General features: G+C 54.5%; 1 protein-coding gene across 1 annotated transcript; it reads right to left on the bottom strand.

Moving 5' to 3' along the window:
* Positions 1–836: 836 nt before the first annotated feature.
* On the bottom strand, positions 837–15,575 carry LOC125697144 (maestro heat-like repeat-containing protein family member 2B). Its single transcript, XM_048953936.1, has 32 exons — positions 15,446–15,575; positions 11,252–11,326; positions 10,844–10,965; positions 10,582–10,704; positions 10,277–10,442; positions 10,024–10,122; positions 9,758–9,909; positions 9,264–9,407; positions 8,653–8,745; positions 8,299–8,368; positions 8,070–8,183; positions 7,894–7,967; positions 7,442–7,561; positions 7,187–7,294; positions 6,838–6,997; positions 6,669–6,709; positions 6,351–6,492; positions 5,889–5,941; positions 5,452–5,559; positions 5,065–5,184; positions 4,771–4,893; positions 4,481–4,636; positions 4,137–4,259; positions 3,762–3,841; positions 3,219–3,354; positions 3,010–3,102; positions 2,528–2,623; positions 2,230–2,353; positions 1,918–2,027; positions 1,379–1,531; positions 991–1,145; positions 837–888 (listed from the first exon to the last, which is right to left on the bottom strand). Exons 1-32 carry the CDS (start codon positions 15,573–15,575, stop codon positions 837–839), a joined length of 3,615 nt encoding a protein of 1,204 aa, XP_048809893.1.
* Positions 15,576–15,591: the final 16 nt, after the last annotated feature.

Below are 15,591 nucleotides of genomic sequence, written 5' to 3'. Positions count from 1 at the left end.
GAGTGGAGACAGGACAAGGGGAAACGGCCAGAAACTGGAGCATAGGAAGTTCCGCACAAACATGCGCAAGAACTTCTTTACAGTGAGGGTGACGGAGCACTGGAACAGGCTGCCCAGGGAGGTGGTGGAGTCTCCTTCTCTGGAGACGTTCAAGACCTGCCTGGATGCCTACCTGTGCGACCTGCTGTAGGGAACCTGCTTTGGCAGGGGGGTTGGACTCGATGATCTCTGGAGGTCCCTTCCAACCCCTACAATTCTGTGATTCTGTGATTCTGTGATGTCTGTCAGGAGGATGGAGCCAGGCTTTTCTCAGTGACATCCAGTGACAGGATAAGGGCAATGGGTACAAGCTGGAACATGAGAGGTTCCACATGAATGCTAGAAGAAAAACTTCATGGTGGTGGTAACAGAACAGTGGAACGGGCTGCCCAGAGAGGTTGTGGGGTCTCCCTCTCTGGAGACATTCAGAACCTGCCTGGACACATTCGTGTGTGACCTAATCTAGGTGTTCCCAGCAGGGGGATTAGATTACATGAGCTTTTGAGGTTTCTTCCAATCCCTGACATTTGGTGACTGTGATTCTGTAACTGGTATGGAGAAGAGACAGCAGCTATTGAAATAAAGACTTGGTTTAAAAAAAAAAAAGGTACTATTTTTATATATATATATATTTATTTATTTATAATAAATAATACAATTTTTAAGCTCATCTTCTCTTTTCTCGTTCTCTTCTCTTCTTTTCTCCTTTTCTCCTTTCAAATTTCCCTTTTCATTCCCTTTTTCCTTCCCTGCTCCTTTCCTCTCCTCCCTTCCTTTCTTATCCTTTCTTCTTTTTGCTATTGGCTCCATCGCTGAAGACAAAATTCTCTTATTCTCCTCCATGTCTCACTAGAAAAAGTAGAGTCGCAACTTGAGACTATTCACAAAAAAGAAAAGCTGCCTCCTCCCTACATCCCTCTGCAGCAACAGCAAAGGCGGGAGTGCCAGTACCTGTCCGTTGGCCCAAGCGGCCGGGAGAAGTTGCTCATCACGGCCTCAGTGTGACAGCGGGTGAGGATGACCACCGCCTGGCACAGGAAGGGCAGGAACGTGCTCTGCTGCGCAAACGATGTGATGCTGCGCAGGATGTAGAGGATCGGAGGCACCTGAGAGAAGAAGGGGAGAAAGAATGACTTGCTGCATCCTGCACTCTGCAGGGCCCAACCACGGACATTCAGCGCATGAGCAGTGCCTGCTCCCTTGACATGCTGCCAAGTCCTAAGCCTGAATTTCATGCCAGCTACCCTGGTCTCCATGCCCTGAGCACAAGGGGCAAACGGCACAAGTCATAGTGCAACAGCCAGCAAAAGTCCAAGACACGTGAAGGAAAGTCTCTTACGTTCCAACTGATGTCCTTCCCGTGCATCTGCAGGAAGGTGGTCATCCACTTCCCAGCAGCACGCACACGCACTCCGTTGGCTTTCCGGATCGTCTCCTTGATGGCAGTCATGAAGTCAACGGTGCGTTCTAAGGGGAAGTTCCTGCACACGATCTGCAGAGAAATGAGAAGCGGGAGAGATCTCATCACTGCTCTGCTGCAGCTGTCTGTACCCTGCTGTTTATACGGAAGGCGGTTGAGCCTTCTCTCAACTTCTGCACCCATGGTGTTTGCTTACATGCAAAGCCTACCTCCCAGCAGCCACAGTCACATGCATGCAAGTGCACACACACACACACAAACGCACATCATGGAGTCAGCTCCTTGCACTGGGTGCCTGAAGGCCAGACGTAGCTCAGAGCCTCCTGCTACTTGCACTGGGAAAAGAGCACTCAGGGTAACAGCTCATTTTGGAAACAGTGTCAGAGGCTGGGAGCAGCACAGGGTCGTGCAGAAGCCTACACACAGAGATCACACCACCCCTTCTTGGGTCCACATACCATGGCCATTTTGGATGTGGTCTGAAGCTGAGAGGCGATGCTGCAGGCATGCAGCCCCTCGCACAGGCTCCTGATGTCACCCGTCTCGATGTCTGTGTTGGTCGCTTTGGCTGGAAAGAGCACAGGGAGAAAAGGGAAGTCATGCTTCTGGAAATGAAACTGCATTCCACGGGGGAAAGACAGAGGACAGGGTGGGGACAAGAAGAGAGCTGTGCACGGTGCCTCTCCCTCCTGTAAACAGGGCCCAGCCCGTGGGGCTCTGGTAGTGCTACAGAGGAGGGCAGAGGGCTGGAGCGTGCCTGCTCCACTCACCTTGGATTCGCAGAAGGGAGCTCAGACAGGTGACAGCCAGCTGGCGGGATGCGGGCATGGGGTCACAAGTCAGAGGCGCCAGCAATCCCACCAAGGAGCCAAAGTGCTCACAGGCATCTCTTCTCTGCAGGGGTGAGAGGCAGGAACAAAGCTGTAGACGGCCCCAGCTCTCTCCAGCTTCTCCCATCTGTGCCTTCCCCACGCCATGACACAGCATGCACAGCTGGGCAGAGCTCGCCTTCAAGCTCTGGGGCACTGGGGAGGGAGCAGGGAGCACGCGGTGGGGCTCTTTACTCACTTGAAGCTCTTCACAAACAGCCAGCAGCTGGGAGCAGGTCTGCAGGGCCCTCTTGCGCTCCCACACGTTGCTCGATACCATGGATTTCTGCAGGACCTGGAGTAGAGCATCTGTCTCACTGAGGATGTCTTTGCTTTCCCTTCCTGCCACCCCTCTCCCTGTCCCCCCTTTCCCAGCACTTTCCCTTAAGGCCTGCCCTGTTGCTCCATGTGGCCTCCTGCCTCACTGACCACCGGCACTGCCGCCCCGCTCTCTGCAGACACGCCTGCCTCCTAACCCAGGAGCTTTTCCTCGGCTGTGGCCTCCAGGGGCTGGCTCCTGCTTTCCCCCTGCAGGGCCCATTTCTCTGCCCATTTCAGCTCGCAGTGAGCTGGCACGTCAGCAGGAGATTTCTCCCCCTCTGATCCTCCTCTCAGTCCCCAGATCTCTGCCCCCGCTATTGACAGGCACCATGCTTTCTCCCTTGCCCCACGAATACTCACATGGACTATGTTCTGGAAGAAGCCACCGCTGGGCTCTGTCTCCAGCAGGACCACCATGAGCCGGCCCAGAGCTCTCAGTGATGTTTGCTGAAGCTGAAAGCAGAAGAGGGGAGTGACGTGTAGCATCACGGCTGCTGCCAGAGCAGAGGTTGTGTGTGCTGAGGTAGGGTTCTGACCGAGAGGTGGCCGGGAAAGTTACGGCAGGTTACCTGCAGGTACTGTGCTGCTTGCTGTGACTTCCTGATCTTCAGCATCATCTCTGCTGAAGGGTGTGTCACGATGTTCTTGCAGCACAGGACCAACATCTCACGCAGGTCCTTGCTTTCAGAAGAGGGCTTCAGCTTGCTGAGAGGAGGAAAACAGGAAGAGAAATCAGAAAGGGTATTTACCTCTCCAGACTGGTTCAGACAACATCTGAGTTTCTCCTAATTGACAGCTACAAAGCCAATACCCCCACCCAGCTCATGCTGCTGAGCACTGCCTTCAGTTCCAGCAGCGCCCACCTCCTCCCCGGCAGCAGTGAACCACCTCCTGCTCTGGAGGGAAGGAGACCCCAGCTCTCCCTCTCTTCCCTGCCAGGGCACAGGAGCACCAGGGCCTTTCTCCCTGCCCAGAACCTCAGCTTTGCTGGGCACAACAGACCAGCCGTCTCTCCTGCTGTAGATGTGGTTCCTCCCCCCCTGGCCCCTCCAGGCCCTCAGGAGCTACCCAAAATGGGGATCACCATCCTGACTTGCTACCTCAGCCCTTACCTCAACTGCTCCAGGGCCAGAACCACCTTGAGAGGCACTGGGGAGACAGGCATGCCCGAGTAATACTTCTTCATCAGGTCCTGCAAGTCCCAGAGAGACAGTGTCAAAGTGGGCAAGGGGCACACAAGAGCTGTTCCACCCGGCCCCCAGACAGGCACAACTGCCACACACCAGCCCCATCACTTTCCTGTGGAAGCACTGCAGGATGCAGCAGCTGGTGCACCCAGCCCGCTGCCCAGCCACTGCCTGCCAGCACCCAAGGTCCCCACCAGCTGGAGACGTGTAACTGCTGGACACCTGCATGCCTCCAGGGAAGCGAGCCTTGTGGCGCAGCCCAGAACTCCTCTGCAGACAGCCCCGTCTCCAGGCACTCACCATCAGGATCTCCAGCAGCTTGCTCTTCAAGGAGGGGTTAAAGCTTGCAGAATCACCCACAGCTTGGTAGGCAGAGCTGCAGTCGGTGATGCTCTGCACCAGCGCGAGGTTGTTCTGCAAGTCCTGAGGAGCAAGAGAGAAGAACATTCTTTGAACTGCGGGAAGGGACAAGGGCTGCAAGGGACACACGTGGGGACAACGCTAAGGGAAGGGCTTGGATCTTTATCTGGGCACAAACAGTTCCCCGAGGGACCTTTGGAAAGGAAAGGCCCATCTCAGCATCCCCCCATGTGGAGAGGCTGCAGAGGGGCGCTCTGACACCCTGGCACGCTTTGAGCTCTCACCCGGCAGCTGCAGCTGTAGAGCATCAGGACGTTGCCCACGATGTCTCCCTCCAGGTGGGCGAGCAGCTGTTCCTTGGAGGCACGCAGTGCCACGCTGCCGTGGGCGAGCATGAGAGCGCTGCGTGTGGCATGAGCTCTCGTGCTGTCCAGCTCCATCTGTGTGGGAAGAAATGCCTTGAGACACTCGCTAACGGCCCCCAGTGCCCCGCGATGCACCTGGACTCCCAAGGCAGGAGCTGCAGGGAAAATAAGGCAGAAGAATGCCAAGATGGAAACCCGTAACGCTTTACCTTCTTGCGCCTGGAAATCCTGGCATTGCGGCCTTTGCACAGCCTGGACGCAAACATGGTGAGCGTGGCCAGGACTGTGTGGAAGTTGTTCTCAGCAGCATGGCTGAGAAGAGAGATGATTCCCTGCACAAAAGAACAAGGGGCCGTTGGCACAGGCCTGAATCTGCAGGTCTGCTCCTGAGCAAAATGGCAGCAGTGCAGAGGTTGAAAGGCCCGGAGCAGGGCCAGGAGAAGGCCTCTGCCCCAGGGCCAGAGCAGGGATGCTCACAGGAGCTGGAGGAGAGGACAGCTCACCTGGGCCTCACGTGGCTCCTCTGCATTTGCCTCCTCCAGGTGCTGTAGCAGCTTCTCCTGCACGTGGAGGACTCCCTGACAGGATCCCAGCACCGTGCCCAGAGCCTTGTACAGGAATGACTGCAGGGGAAGAAGCTGAGATGTGGCAGCAGCTTAACCTGCTGGTGGAGGGCCAGGTGGGAAGGAGCCAAGCTCCCTGGCGGTTGCTGAGAGCAGCTGCGGGGCCGAGCTTTAGCCATCCCCGGGCAGATTGCAGGGAAAGGCCCTCTGGGGGGCATAGACTGGGGAAGCAGCATCTGCACCCGCGTGGGCAGAGCACCAGCCGCAGCCCCAGCCCCAGCTGGACACCTGCAGCTGCACCGCTGGGTAGAGCCGGGGGGAACTCACCTTTTCTGCAGAGCTGCTGGCAGAGCTGCTCAGCCGCTGGCTCAGCTCACAGCTCAGGGCCTCGATCCATGCCTTCTCCTCTATTGTGTCCAGCGACGCCTTCAGGAACTGTTGGAGAACAGGAGAAGACAATGTTCCCTTGCCCTTTGCCTCTTCCCTCGCTCCCAAGTTGCTGCAGCCCTCTGGGGAGAGGTGCCTGGAAGAACAGTCCCTCTCCCAGCTCCCCCAGTGTTCCCTCCATTAAAGCCACCCACCCTCTTCTCCTAAGACCCCTCTGGGCTTGGGACAGAGCAGAAGAGGCAGCGCCACAAAGGCGTGCGGCCGCTCCGCAGCAGCGCTTGAGAGGCTGTTCCTGCCCCACAGTGGCTCACGTGGGAGCGGGGCTACTTGGGGCAGGCAAGCACTTCTCTGCACCGCACCTCCCGGCAATGCTGTACCTTTAGCAGACGGCGCTCAAACTCGGCAGTGTCCGGGAAGCTCTCATCTTTCCCTGCACAGCAATAGGAAGACAAAGACCCTTACTTAGGATCAAGGCACAGAAGAAGAGCTGCTGCAAACCTGGCTTGGCCTGGGCACTTGACACTACCAAGCTGGGACCTGCACCCCCTCCACAATGACCTGTCCCTCCCCACAAACACTGCCTCCACAGGAACACGGAACTAAGTGCTCCAAGGCTGCTGTCTGAGGGGACATGAAGGGCCCATCCACGTCCTGGAACGGGCAGATCTCTGGTGGGATAGGTCCCTGGGCCTCAGTGCTGACTCCCAGGAATGGGAACAGCAGCAGAGCAAGAACTGGCCTGCAGGCAGTGCTTCCCCTCTGCCATGCTACAGAGCTGCATTTTCACTCCCCCCCTTCCCTTCCCTGCCTCTGCCTCTTCTTCCCCTCCAGTGCTTTACCTTCAAGACACTGCAGCAGCAGGGGGATCTCAGTAGCCCACATGGCCCCCACAGCCCTGTGGAACCTGCTGTGGAGGTTTTTCATCAGCAGTAAGGCAGCAGCTTGGAGTTTGCTGCCTGCAACAGGGCTGCCTGCCACCACCTGAGTGAGAGCAACACAAAGCAGGGTCACTTCTGCAGCAAGAGCAACGGCTTTCCCCCAGGATGGAAGCAGCTCGGCTCTGCTCTGGCAGGCAGGGAGCAGCCAACAGCTTTGCCCATGGCCATGCTGCTTCCTCCTGGGTGCTTGTGGCACCGGCCTCTGGAGCATCTACTCACCAGCAGTCGTGCCAGCAGTGTCTGGGGCGTCAGCAGTGGGCCTGCAAAGAGAAAAAAAGTGCTGAGTAAGACTCCAAGACACTGTGTGCCCAGCCACGCACACCTCCGCTGTCCCTTCTGGGTGCTACCACAGGTCAGCAGAGCTCACTGAGGGAGTTTTTGCTCCTACCTTGAAACATGGAGCTGACAAAATGGGGATCCAGATGTTCTATCGGCCGTCCTGTCAGCTCCTCTCTCTCAGCCAGGGCACAGACACAGCGGGAGACTGGGATCAGCATGCCTGTGTACTGCGCTGGCACCACAAACAACAGCAGCCGCGGCCACAGGAGCTGTAGGGAACGAGGCAGTTGAGCAGGTCAGCATTCCTGCCTCTGCTCAGAGATGAAGAGGACTCTGTGAATTTCCCTGAGTCCTGTGTGCTTCAGAGCACATTGGAGGAGAGACCTGGGGTCCTGGAATGGGACGAGGAACACGTGAGGGAAAGGCAGGGAGCAGCAGCAGGGCAGAGCGTGACTTACTTTGGACATCCCTCTCACAGAGACGTCCAGTGATCCCAGGATGTCCATGCACAGCTCCTGGAGAGCTCCTTCTTCCTGGGCTTCCCGGGCAGAAAGGTCTCCGGCTGCCTGCACAACAGTGGTGTTGAAACACTGGTTATGCTCAGTTCTCAGGAGCCTCTCAGGAGGCTCAGGTGTGGCCTCAGCGGTGCTTCTGTATAGCAGCCTCTGAGCAGCACGGGTCTTCCAAAGGAAGATGCTGCCCACTGCCCTTACCCTTCTTCCTGTGGCGCGGCTGAACTCCCTGAAGATGTGCCCCACCACATCCCAGGCTGAGCAGCTCCGGGTGTTCGAACTGAGCAGATCCTTGATGAAATACAGAATAGCCGTCCTCACCTGCAAGGGGTCAATTATGGGTGTGATTTTCCTGGTCAGAAGGCAAAGGGAAGCCACCTGCTCATCGGGGCAGCCCTTTGGGCATGAGCAGAGACAGCAAGAGCACTGGAGAGGCTTTAGCTACTGAGATGAGGGCCTGGCCTTAACACCAGGCTGTGCGCTTTCCATGCACAGCACAGGGACCTGCCTGCTCCACTCTGCCTGCTCTCCCCACAGGAGCCATCATGACCGTGTGACCAATGCCCCAGCACCTCTCTAGTCACCCCAGCCCTGCCCGTGCTGGCAGCAGCATCACCACCCCGACAGCGCTTTCTTTTCCCCAACCAGCTCACCCGGATGCTGGGGTCGCTGCACAGACGCTGCACAGCCTCGACGACCTGGGGCAGCATCTCCGTCATCACGGGCTCTGCAAGAGATGCACAGAAGCATGAGCGGAGCCACAACACAGATGGCAGAAGGGAGCCCTGGCAGTCCCAAGGCGTGGTACTGATCAACCCGTGGTACTGACCATCAGAGCGAGCCAGAGCACCCAGCAGACCCAGGGCTGCCACGCATCCAGGCTCCCAGTCATCGCCCAGCTGCGACTGCAGAAACAGGATGGTTTCCTCTGGGCAGATCCGGGCTGCAGGGAGGAAATCCCACGCTATGTTAGCAAGAACCTCACGCCCATTCCTGAAGTTTGTGAGAGAGGTTTTGGCCAGGGCAGCGCCAAGCATGGCCAAAGCTCCTCTCCTTACCCTGCAGCATGATGCAGTGGGTCAGCTGTGCACGACCAGCCTCGCTGTGCTGCTTGCTGTCGTCATAGAGCTGTGGGAACAAGGTCCATTTGATACAATCACATCAGCACTGAGGACGGAAAAGACACTGTGCTGCCCGCTCTCGTCTCCCTGGGCACTCTCGGGAAGAGGGCAGGCAGACAAAACCCAGCCCTCCCCACAGCATCCCCGAGAGTACATGCATGGCTCTGGACCTGCCTTGAGCATGCAGGAGCTAAGGCTGAGCCGCCTTATTCAGGGGTCAGAGCTTTGCAGTCCTCCTGAGACTTAGCCAAGAGGGAAACTGCTGTGGGCGCAAGGATAGGCTCCCCTTACCTGGTAAAACACGGCACTGGTGACGTCCAGAAACTTGTCCCCTGGGATTACAGACTCAATGCCCCCTAAGGCCTCCAGGAAGATAGTGAGGCTCTGCAAGAGAGCAGGAGAGGAAGAAAGGGATGAAGCCACATCTAGCCACTTGGGAGTGGAGAAACTGTTTCCCAATTGTTTCTCTGCAGGGAGAAGCTCCTGCACAGGCGTTCTTGTTTATCCCCCACCTCCCAGCGGCACCAAGGGAGTCTCTCTGCTCTCAATCGAGCCGTGTTTGGGCATCATTTGCAGGCATTTCCCACCCAGCAGCCCACTTCTCCCCCATCAGATGCAACTGGATGTGGTCCCCCCAGTTGTTAGCATAGAGCTCCTCAGGCACTCAGAGCCCCACAGTGGTGGTGAAACTTCCCATCCCCAAGAGATGAGCCCCAGTGATTCTTGGTTCCCTCCTGGCTCCTGTCTGGGTTGTTCCTTCTCTGACTGAAGAGCTCAGGAAGCCTCAGAGCTCCCTTGAACACCCATTCCTTCTTTCTCCAAGGGCTCCCCACCTCCTCCCTGGCCCCTCGTGGCATTTGCACGGGCCCCACGTCTACCCTGAGCCCTGCACAACAACTCACCTTGGCCACCCTGCAAATGTCTTGGATCTCCTGACACGGGTGAACGAGCCAGAGGAGCTGCTCCCAGACCTGCTCTTGGTGCCGCTCCTCTTGCAGGAGAACCTCCAACATGGCAGCCACAGCCCCAAGGACGGCCTGTTTGTCCTGGAGAGGATGGCAGAGGCCCGGTATCAAAGACTGAAGGTCTGCCCTTCCTACACAGAGGGCTTTCCCCTTCCCCTTTCCCTTCCCCTTCCCCACACCCCCACGCCCAGCAGGAGATGGGCTCGCTCTGGAGGGCAGGCAGCTTTTCCCCATACCCTCATCCCCAGCTCTTCCTGCCACAGTGCTGTGACATGCAGCTGCTCCCTGGCACAGAGCCACTTCAGGGCCCTTTGCAGAGCCAGCCCACTCCCTCTCATCACCCCTCAGCTCTCAGCCCACTGGGCACAGACAGAGCTGCCGACATGGGTGCCCCTGCTGCCATCCTGGGCTGGGAATGCAGCAGTGCTCACCTGTTCCTCCTGGCAGTCTTGCCAGTTCCACACCACAGAGAAGAGCAGCTCGTGAAGGTTTTCACAGATCTGCTCTTTCTCCATGGCAGGCCAGGGGCATTGCATTCCTGAGGACAAGTAAGTCTTGACTCCATCCAGCCACTGTTTCAAAACTGAAAAAACAAAATAATTAAAAAAATAAATTATTATTATTATTTTTTTTAAGAGAGTGAGAAAACGGAGTCTGTGAGAGTCTGCAGCAGGGCTGCTCTGGGGCCGGCACTCACCAGCACAAGCGATGCGCAGGATCTGGCCACTCTTCACCTGGCCCACCACACTGCGCAGGCCTGCCAGCATCAGCCACACAAAGGGGATGCACTGTGGAGCTGCAGAAAGGAAGGAGAGGGCCACAGTCAGAGCCCCGGCAGCAAGGTAGGTGGACAGCAGCCCTGCAGCCCCCAGCTCAGTGCAGATCACACTCAGAGGGCAGAGACCCCTTTCCCGGTTGTTATAGATGTCAGGAGGTTGAGGGTACTCTACCATAGGTGCTGAAGAGTTTGCTCAGGGTGTTGAGCACAAACTCCTTGGACATGTCCCCCGCGGCCTTCAGGTGGCTCTGGAGCTCAGCCATCACCAAGGTGAAGTGCGTCCGAGCCAGAGCCACCAGGACATTGCTGGCAGCTGTCTTGACATTGCTGGTCACGCCCTGGAAGAGAGACACTGGTGACACGCGGCCCAGGAGACTGCCTGAGGCCCTTGGAAGAGCTAAGCCCCCACCATCCACCAGCAGAACACCAGCGTGGGCAGGCGGTTGGTTCCCTTTGCCTTTGGGAGTGAGCCCTCACCTGGGCTGCCGTCAGGTCCCGGGACACCTCTGCCAGCAGCCGGTTCACCACTCCGCACGGCGGGCGGCTGCTGTCTTGGCACAGGGCGCTCTCCAGCTCACAGTACGCCTGCGCTCGGTCGCCCTGGGGACAAGGATCAGTCACGCTCGTTTTGCCCGCTGCCACCCATCGCTCTGTGGATGTGCTGCCGGGCCTGGCACCCACGGCACCGTGGCCCTGGGCCAGGAGGGCAAGGGTTGCTGGTTGGATGTCCCCAACTCACCTCCTGATCTTGCAGGCGCTGAAGCAGTAAGGTCGCGGCGCAGGTAGGGACAGGGCTTGACACCCTGCTTCTCTCCCTGCGACGCGTACGCCTGGGCACGCAGCCCACACAAGCAAAGAGACCTGGAAGGAAAGAGCAGAGCAGCTGCTGCAGGTGTTGCTTGGAGCCAGGGCCGAGCACCCGGCCAGCTGTGGGAGGAACGCTCCTCCAGCTCCACAGCGCAAGGCTGCGTGTGGTTGGCGGGGACAGGGGAGGGAGCTTTCCCCTTGCTGGGGTGCTGGGGAAACCACGGTGAGCAGCTGCACTCGGCAGAGCAAGGACAGCGCTGCTGGCACGTCCTAAACAGACACTGGAGGCACACGTGTGCTCGGGCAGCGTCGTGGTGTCCAGAGAGGTGGAGGGACTCACCTCGAAGGGCTCTCAGCCTCTCCATGATAGCAGGATGCCTCCAGATAGACACAAAGCTCTCTCTGGTTCCACTTCCTGCGGGTCCCACAAGCGGACTGAGCCACCGCTCCCACCGCTCCACAAGGGTGGATGACGCAGCCACTGTGACACCACACTGCAGTGTCACCTCACAGAGAATGAATGACACGCCCCGGGCTGGGGGCCAGACAGGTCCCCAGGGCAACCCTGCAGGCCCTCAAACACAGTGCGCTTGTGTGATGCAATCGGCTCTGGGGTTCCTGTTCCATGCTGATGCAGGGAATCACCTCAGCAGGTGATGGAGAGCCCCTGCCAGGGAGCAGCTGCTGGGCACCGTTGCCCGGCGTTGTCTTAGTGACTGGGGACTCCATGCCGGGAGGCACTGAGGCCCCCATCTGCTGCCCCGACATCCTCTCCAGAGAGCTCTGCTGTCTACTGGGGGCACATGTCAGAGATGTTAAGGAGACTCCACCGCATCTGATCAAAAATGAATACATTAATAATAGAGAAAAATCTTCTTTATGGTGAATGTAACAGAACAGCAGAACGGGCTGCCCAGAGAGGTTGTGGGGTCTCCCTCTCTGGAGACATTCAGAACCCACCAGGACACATTCGTGTGTGACCTAATCTAGGTGTTCCTGCTAAGGCAGGGGGATTGGACTGGATGATCTTTCAAGTTCCCTTCCAATCCCTGACATTTAGTGAAACACATCCCTCTCACAGAGACGTCCAGTGATCCCAGGATGTCCATGCACAGCTCCTGGAGAGCTCCTTCTTCCTGGATGGTGTCTTGTTCATGATGCTGCCACCTTGTTCAAAGCAGAGGTGGGAGGTTCCTTTTTCCCCCTTGTTTGTTAGTTTCTAAGCCTTTTGCACATTTTTCCAGCCATGAGTCAAGGCTGTTCAGGCAGTCTTCCCTCTTTGGTGTTTTTTGGACAATAAATATGTGTTGTTAAAATGGAAGGTTAAATCACGAAAGAGGGATTGCCTGCGCTACTGAAAGCATTTGTGTTATTTGCTCAGATGCACCCCTGGGAGCTGAGATCTAGGAGAAAAATCTCATTTGATCCATAGGTGCTATACACTTGAAAATGTGGCTCCTCAGTGCTATCTTGGTAAATCTCCTTCAACATGCTTGAATTGGATGCAGAATGTGCAGTCACCTTTCTTGATCAAAGGAGGGGTTTCCCTAAAGCTTACTCTTGAAATCCGTGGTTACGAGTTTGCTTCAGTCACCCATGCACTGTGCAATGGTCAGCAAAAAGTGTTCAGATTTAATGTCAACAGCTCTTGGTATAACACTCCTTCACAGCAAAGCTGAGCAATGAGAAGAAGAGGCAAAATCTGCTCAGTCGTGATGAGTCGTGTCTTGTCCTTTACCAGTTCAGCAGAGCACAAAATACCCATCTCTTCAATGAGGAAAAGGGGTAATGAAGCAGATGCAGGAGCAGGAAACCAAGCTGGAATGGGGACTTAAGACCAGGTGATAGTGCCCTTTGCAAATGAAACAATTCACTAGAAAGTGATTTCCACCTCTCTGTCCCCGAAATGTCCCTTGACTTAAACTGAAGGCACATTTTTCCCCTCCAAAATTAGTACATTGGTAACTGGGCAAGAGTTTATCTCCTGATTCCACAATGTCCTTCTCTCTTTCAAATTTGTATTTCTATTGCACCATTCCAAATACCTGGATCGCTACCACTGCTGCAACATTAATAAAATGCTCTACAATATGAACAAATTACTGTGCTTTGAGTGCTATTAAAAAAAAACAGCAACAAAAAAAAAACAAAAACAACCAACACTGGCTGCTGACAGCTTTCCTGAGAGAAATGAGGATAATAGAAAGTGCCTAGAATGATTGTGTCCTTCTGAGGTCTGATTGCATGGAAAGGTAGCAGAAGACCTGTTAAGTCCCCTGTAGGCTGACACTTGGGCAGCTGTCAGTGACATCAAGCTCCTTGTCCATCTCATCATAGTTTGTGACTACAGCATACTTATTTAGTTGCTCTTGAGCTGTATAAACTCAGTTTTTCCATCACACTGGCAAGCAGTTGGCATGCCTTGCCTTTTTCCTCCATCTTAAGACTAGACAATGAAGCCACAGAGCATACAATAGTGGTTATTTTCCTGTGTCGCTTGGCATGAGCTGGAGAGTACCTTGGACTGATCCTGAAAAAATTCTATGGCAGACTTCTCTAACTTGGCTCAAACAAACTTCAAATAGCATATCTCCTAGAAAATAAATCTGCATTTGACTGATACTAAGAGGTCATGGTCCATCAACTGCACTAAAATGTTTTTAAAGCTGTCCCAATGTGCGCCCATACAATGAACCAGGGAGGCTCCCTCCAAGGTTTTTTTCTATCTGGTACAGAAAATGTATTTATAAGTTCACTTAGATACACACTTATTCAGCAGGCTGGAGTGATTCCAAATTAAGTGGGTTTTTAATTAAAAAAAAATCTACCTAATTATATCTTTTTCCTCATGAGACAGAAACAGATACAAAGGTGCCATTCTGACTTCTCTAATAAATAGCTTGCATTTTATTTACTTATTAAGACCATTTAGTGCTCCAGAATAGTCCCAGTTCAAGGGCTGTAAAATGCCCATTTTTTATTATTTTTCAGTGGCCATTTTCCCCACTGTGCCTGTTGATCTCATTGAAGAGCTGAGGCATCCGCTCCCAGATTTCTCATGTGCTAAGTGTAGCGGAGCGGCTGGGTGGCATCACAGGGGGAAGGAAGTGAGGGGGAAAAGGAACAGCAAGAGGAAAGAGGGGAGGAGGGCACAAACGGACAAATAGATAAAGTGGAGCATGAACGCACACTGCAGGGATGCACTTTTGAATAGGAAGAGGTCTGTACAGCAGCAAGATGCATACCTGGAGATGACAGATGTGTTCCCCTAAAGCACTAATCTGTTGTCTCAGTTATTGTTCTGGGTCTTTTTCTCCCCTTCTGCAAATACATGCTTTCATTTCTGACAACAAACACTATGCTTTTTGATTGAGGATCCAGAATACTGTTGCTATTAAAATAAATTAATATGCATATATAGCACTTTGTTGTGTATGCACACAAGTTGTGTGTATAGTCACTATGGATTACTGCCCCAGAATGTGCCATCATAAATTAGAGTGCAACTGCTCCAGTCTATTAGTAACCCACTACTGGCAATTGCCTGGGGGACTATTTCATGGCAGTTTCCATGTGCAAATATGGTATTTGTTATAGAATCACAGAATCCTTAGAGTTGGAAGAGACCTTTAAAGGCCATCTAGTCCAAGTCCCCTTCAATGAACAGGGGCACCACAGCTACATCAGGTTGCCCAGGGCCTGATCCAGCCTCACCTTGAAAGTCTCCAGGGACCACATCTCTGGGCAACCTGTTCCAGTGCCTTCCCACCCTCACTGTTAAAGATCTTTTCCTTATATCCAGTATCCCAGTATTTCCTGTTTTTCTATTGCAGCAAACAGAAAGAAACTCACAATACTAACCACTGCCTAGTTACAAATATGAAATCCATTAGGTCAGTTAGCAGCAGAAGAAACACTTGTGTCCATATTTAGGGTCATTATCAAATCTGCTTCAAACATAGATGCAGTCAGCTTAATGCAACGCCTCTCCTCCCATCAGTGTGTATGTATGCACGTGCATACACAAGCACAGAAAACACGTATATCAATTATTTGCATGTGGAAATGCAGCCAGGTGAGCTCTGCAATGGCATGAAGGCACACAAATAGGCATGTGTGAAAATGAGTGTAAAAAAAGCTCCCTTTAAACACTGGATTTGGAGACTGACCTCCCAGTGCTGTTCCCTGGGCCTAATTCCCTATGGCGAACACCAGCAGGAGCAGATTTCCAGCCCAGCTGCAGCAGCTGACAGCTCTGCCTGTGGCCTGGATTTAAATTGCTCTGCTGTTAGTGGTAGTGGGGGACAGGGTTGGCTTGTGGGAGCAAAGCCTGGGGGTAAGTAGGGCTACCAGCACATTGCTGGTGGAGCATAGGTCTGTGTCCAGATGTATGCATATTACAGACAGCAGAAACCTGGTGTTAAACTCTCTCTCCATCATCTACACATGGTGGAGATAACCTGGTTATCTATAACCAGGTTCTAACCTGGTTATCTGGCTTTTGCTCAGTCAGGGGATGAAACTGCCTTCTTGCCAGGCCCCTTGATCTGGATGGGGACAGGACTCCCCAGGTCTCTCCGTGGGCCCCCTTCCTCTGCTTCAGACAACTTCTGGAGGGAGCCATTTGGCTGGCTGCTGCCAATTGCTTCATTTTCCTCTTCCATTGTCTGCGGTGGGGGA

The sequence above is a fragment of the Lagopus muta genome, chromosome 1, assembly GCF_023343835.1.
Source record: "Lagopus muta isolate bLagMut1 chromosome 1, bLagMut1 primary, whole genome shotgun sequence".
Taxonomy (NCBI): domain Eukaryota; kingdom Metazoa; phylum Chordata; class Aves; order Galliformes; family Phasianidae; genus Lagopus; species Lagopus muta.
This window is presented reverse-complemented; position numbering and strand designations above follow the sequence as displayed.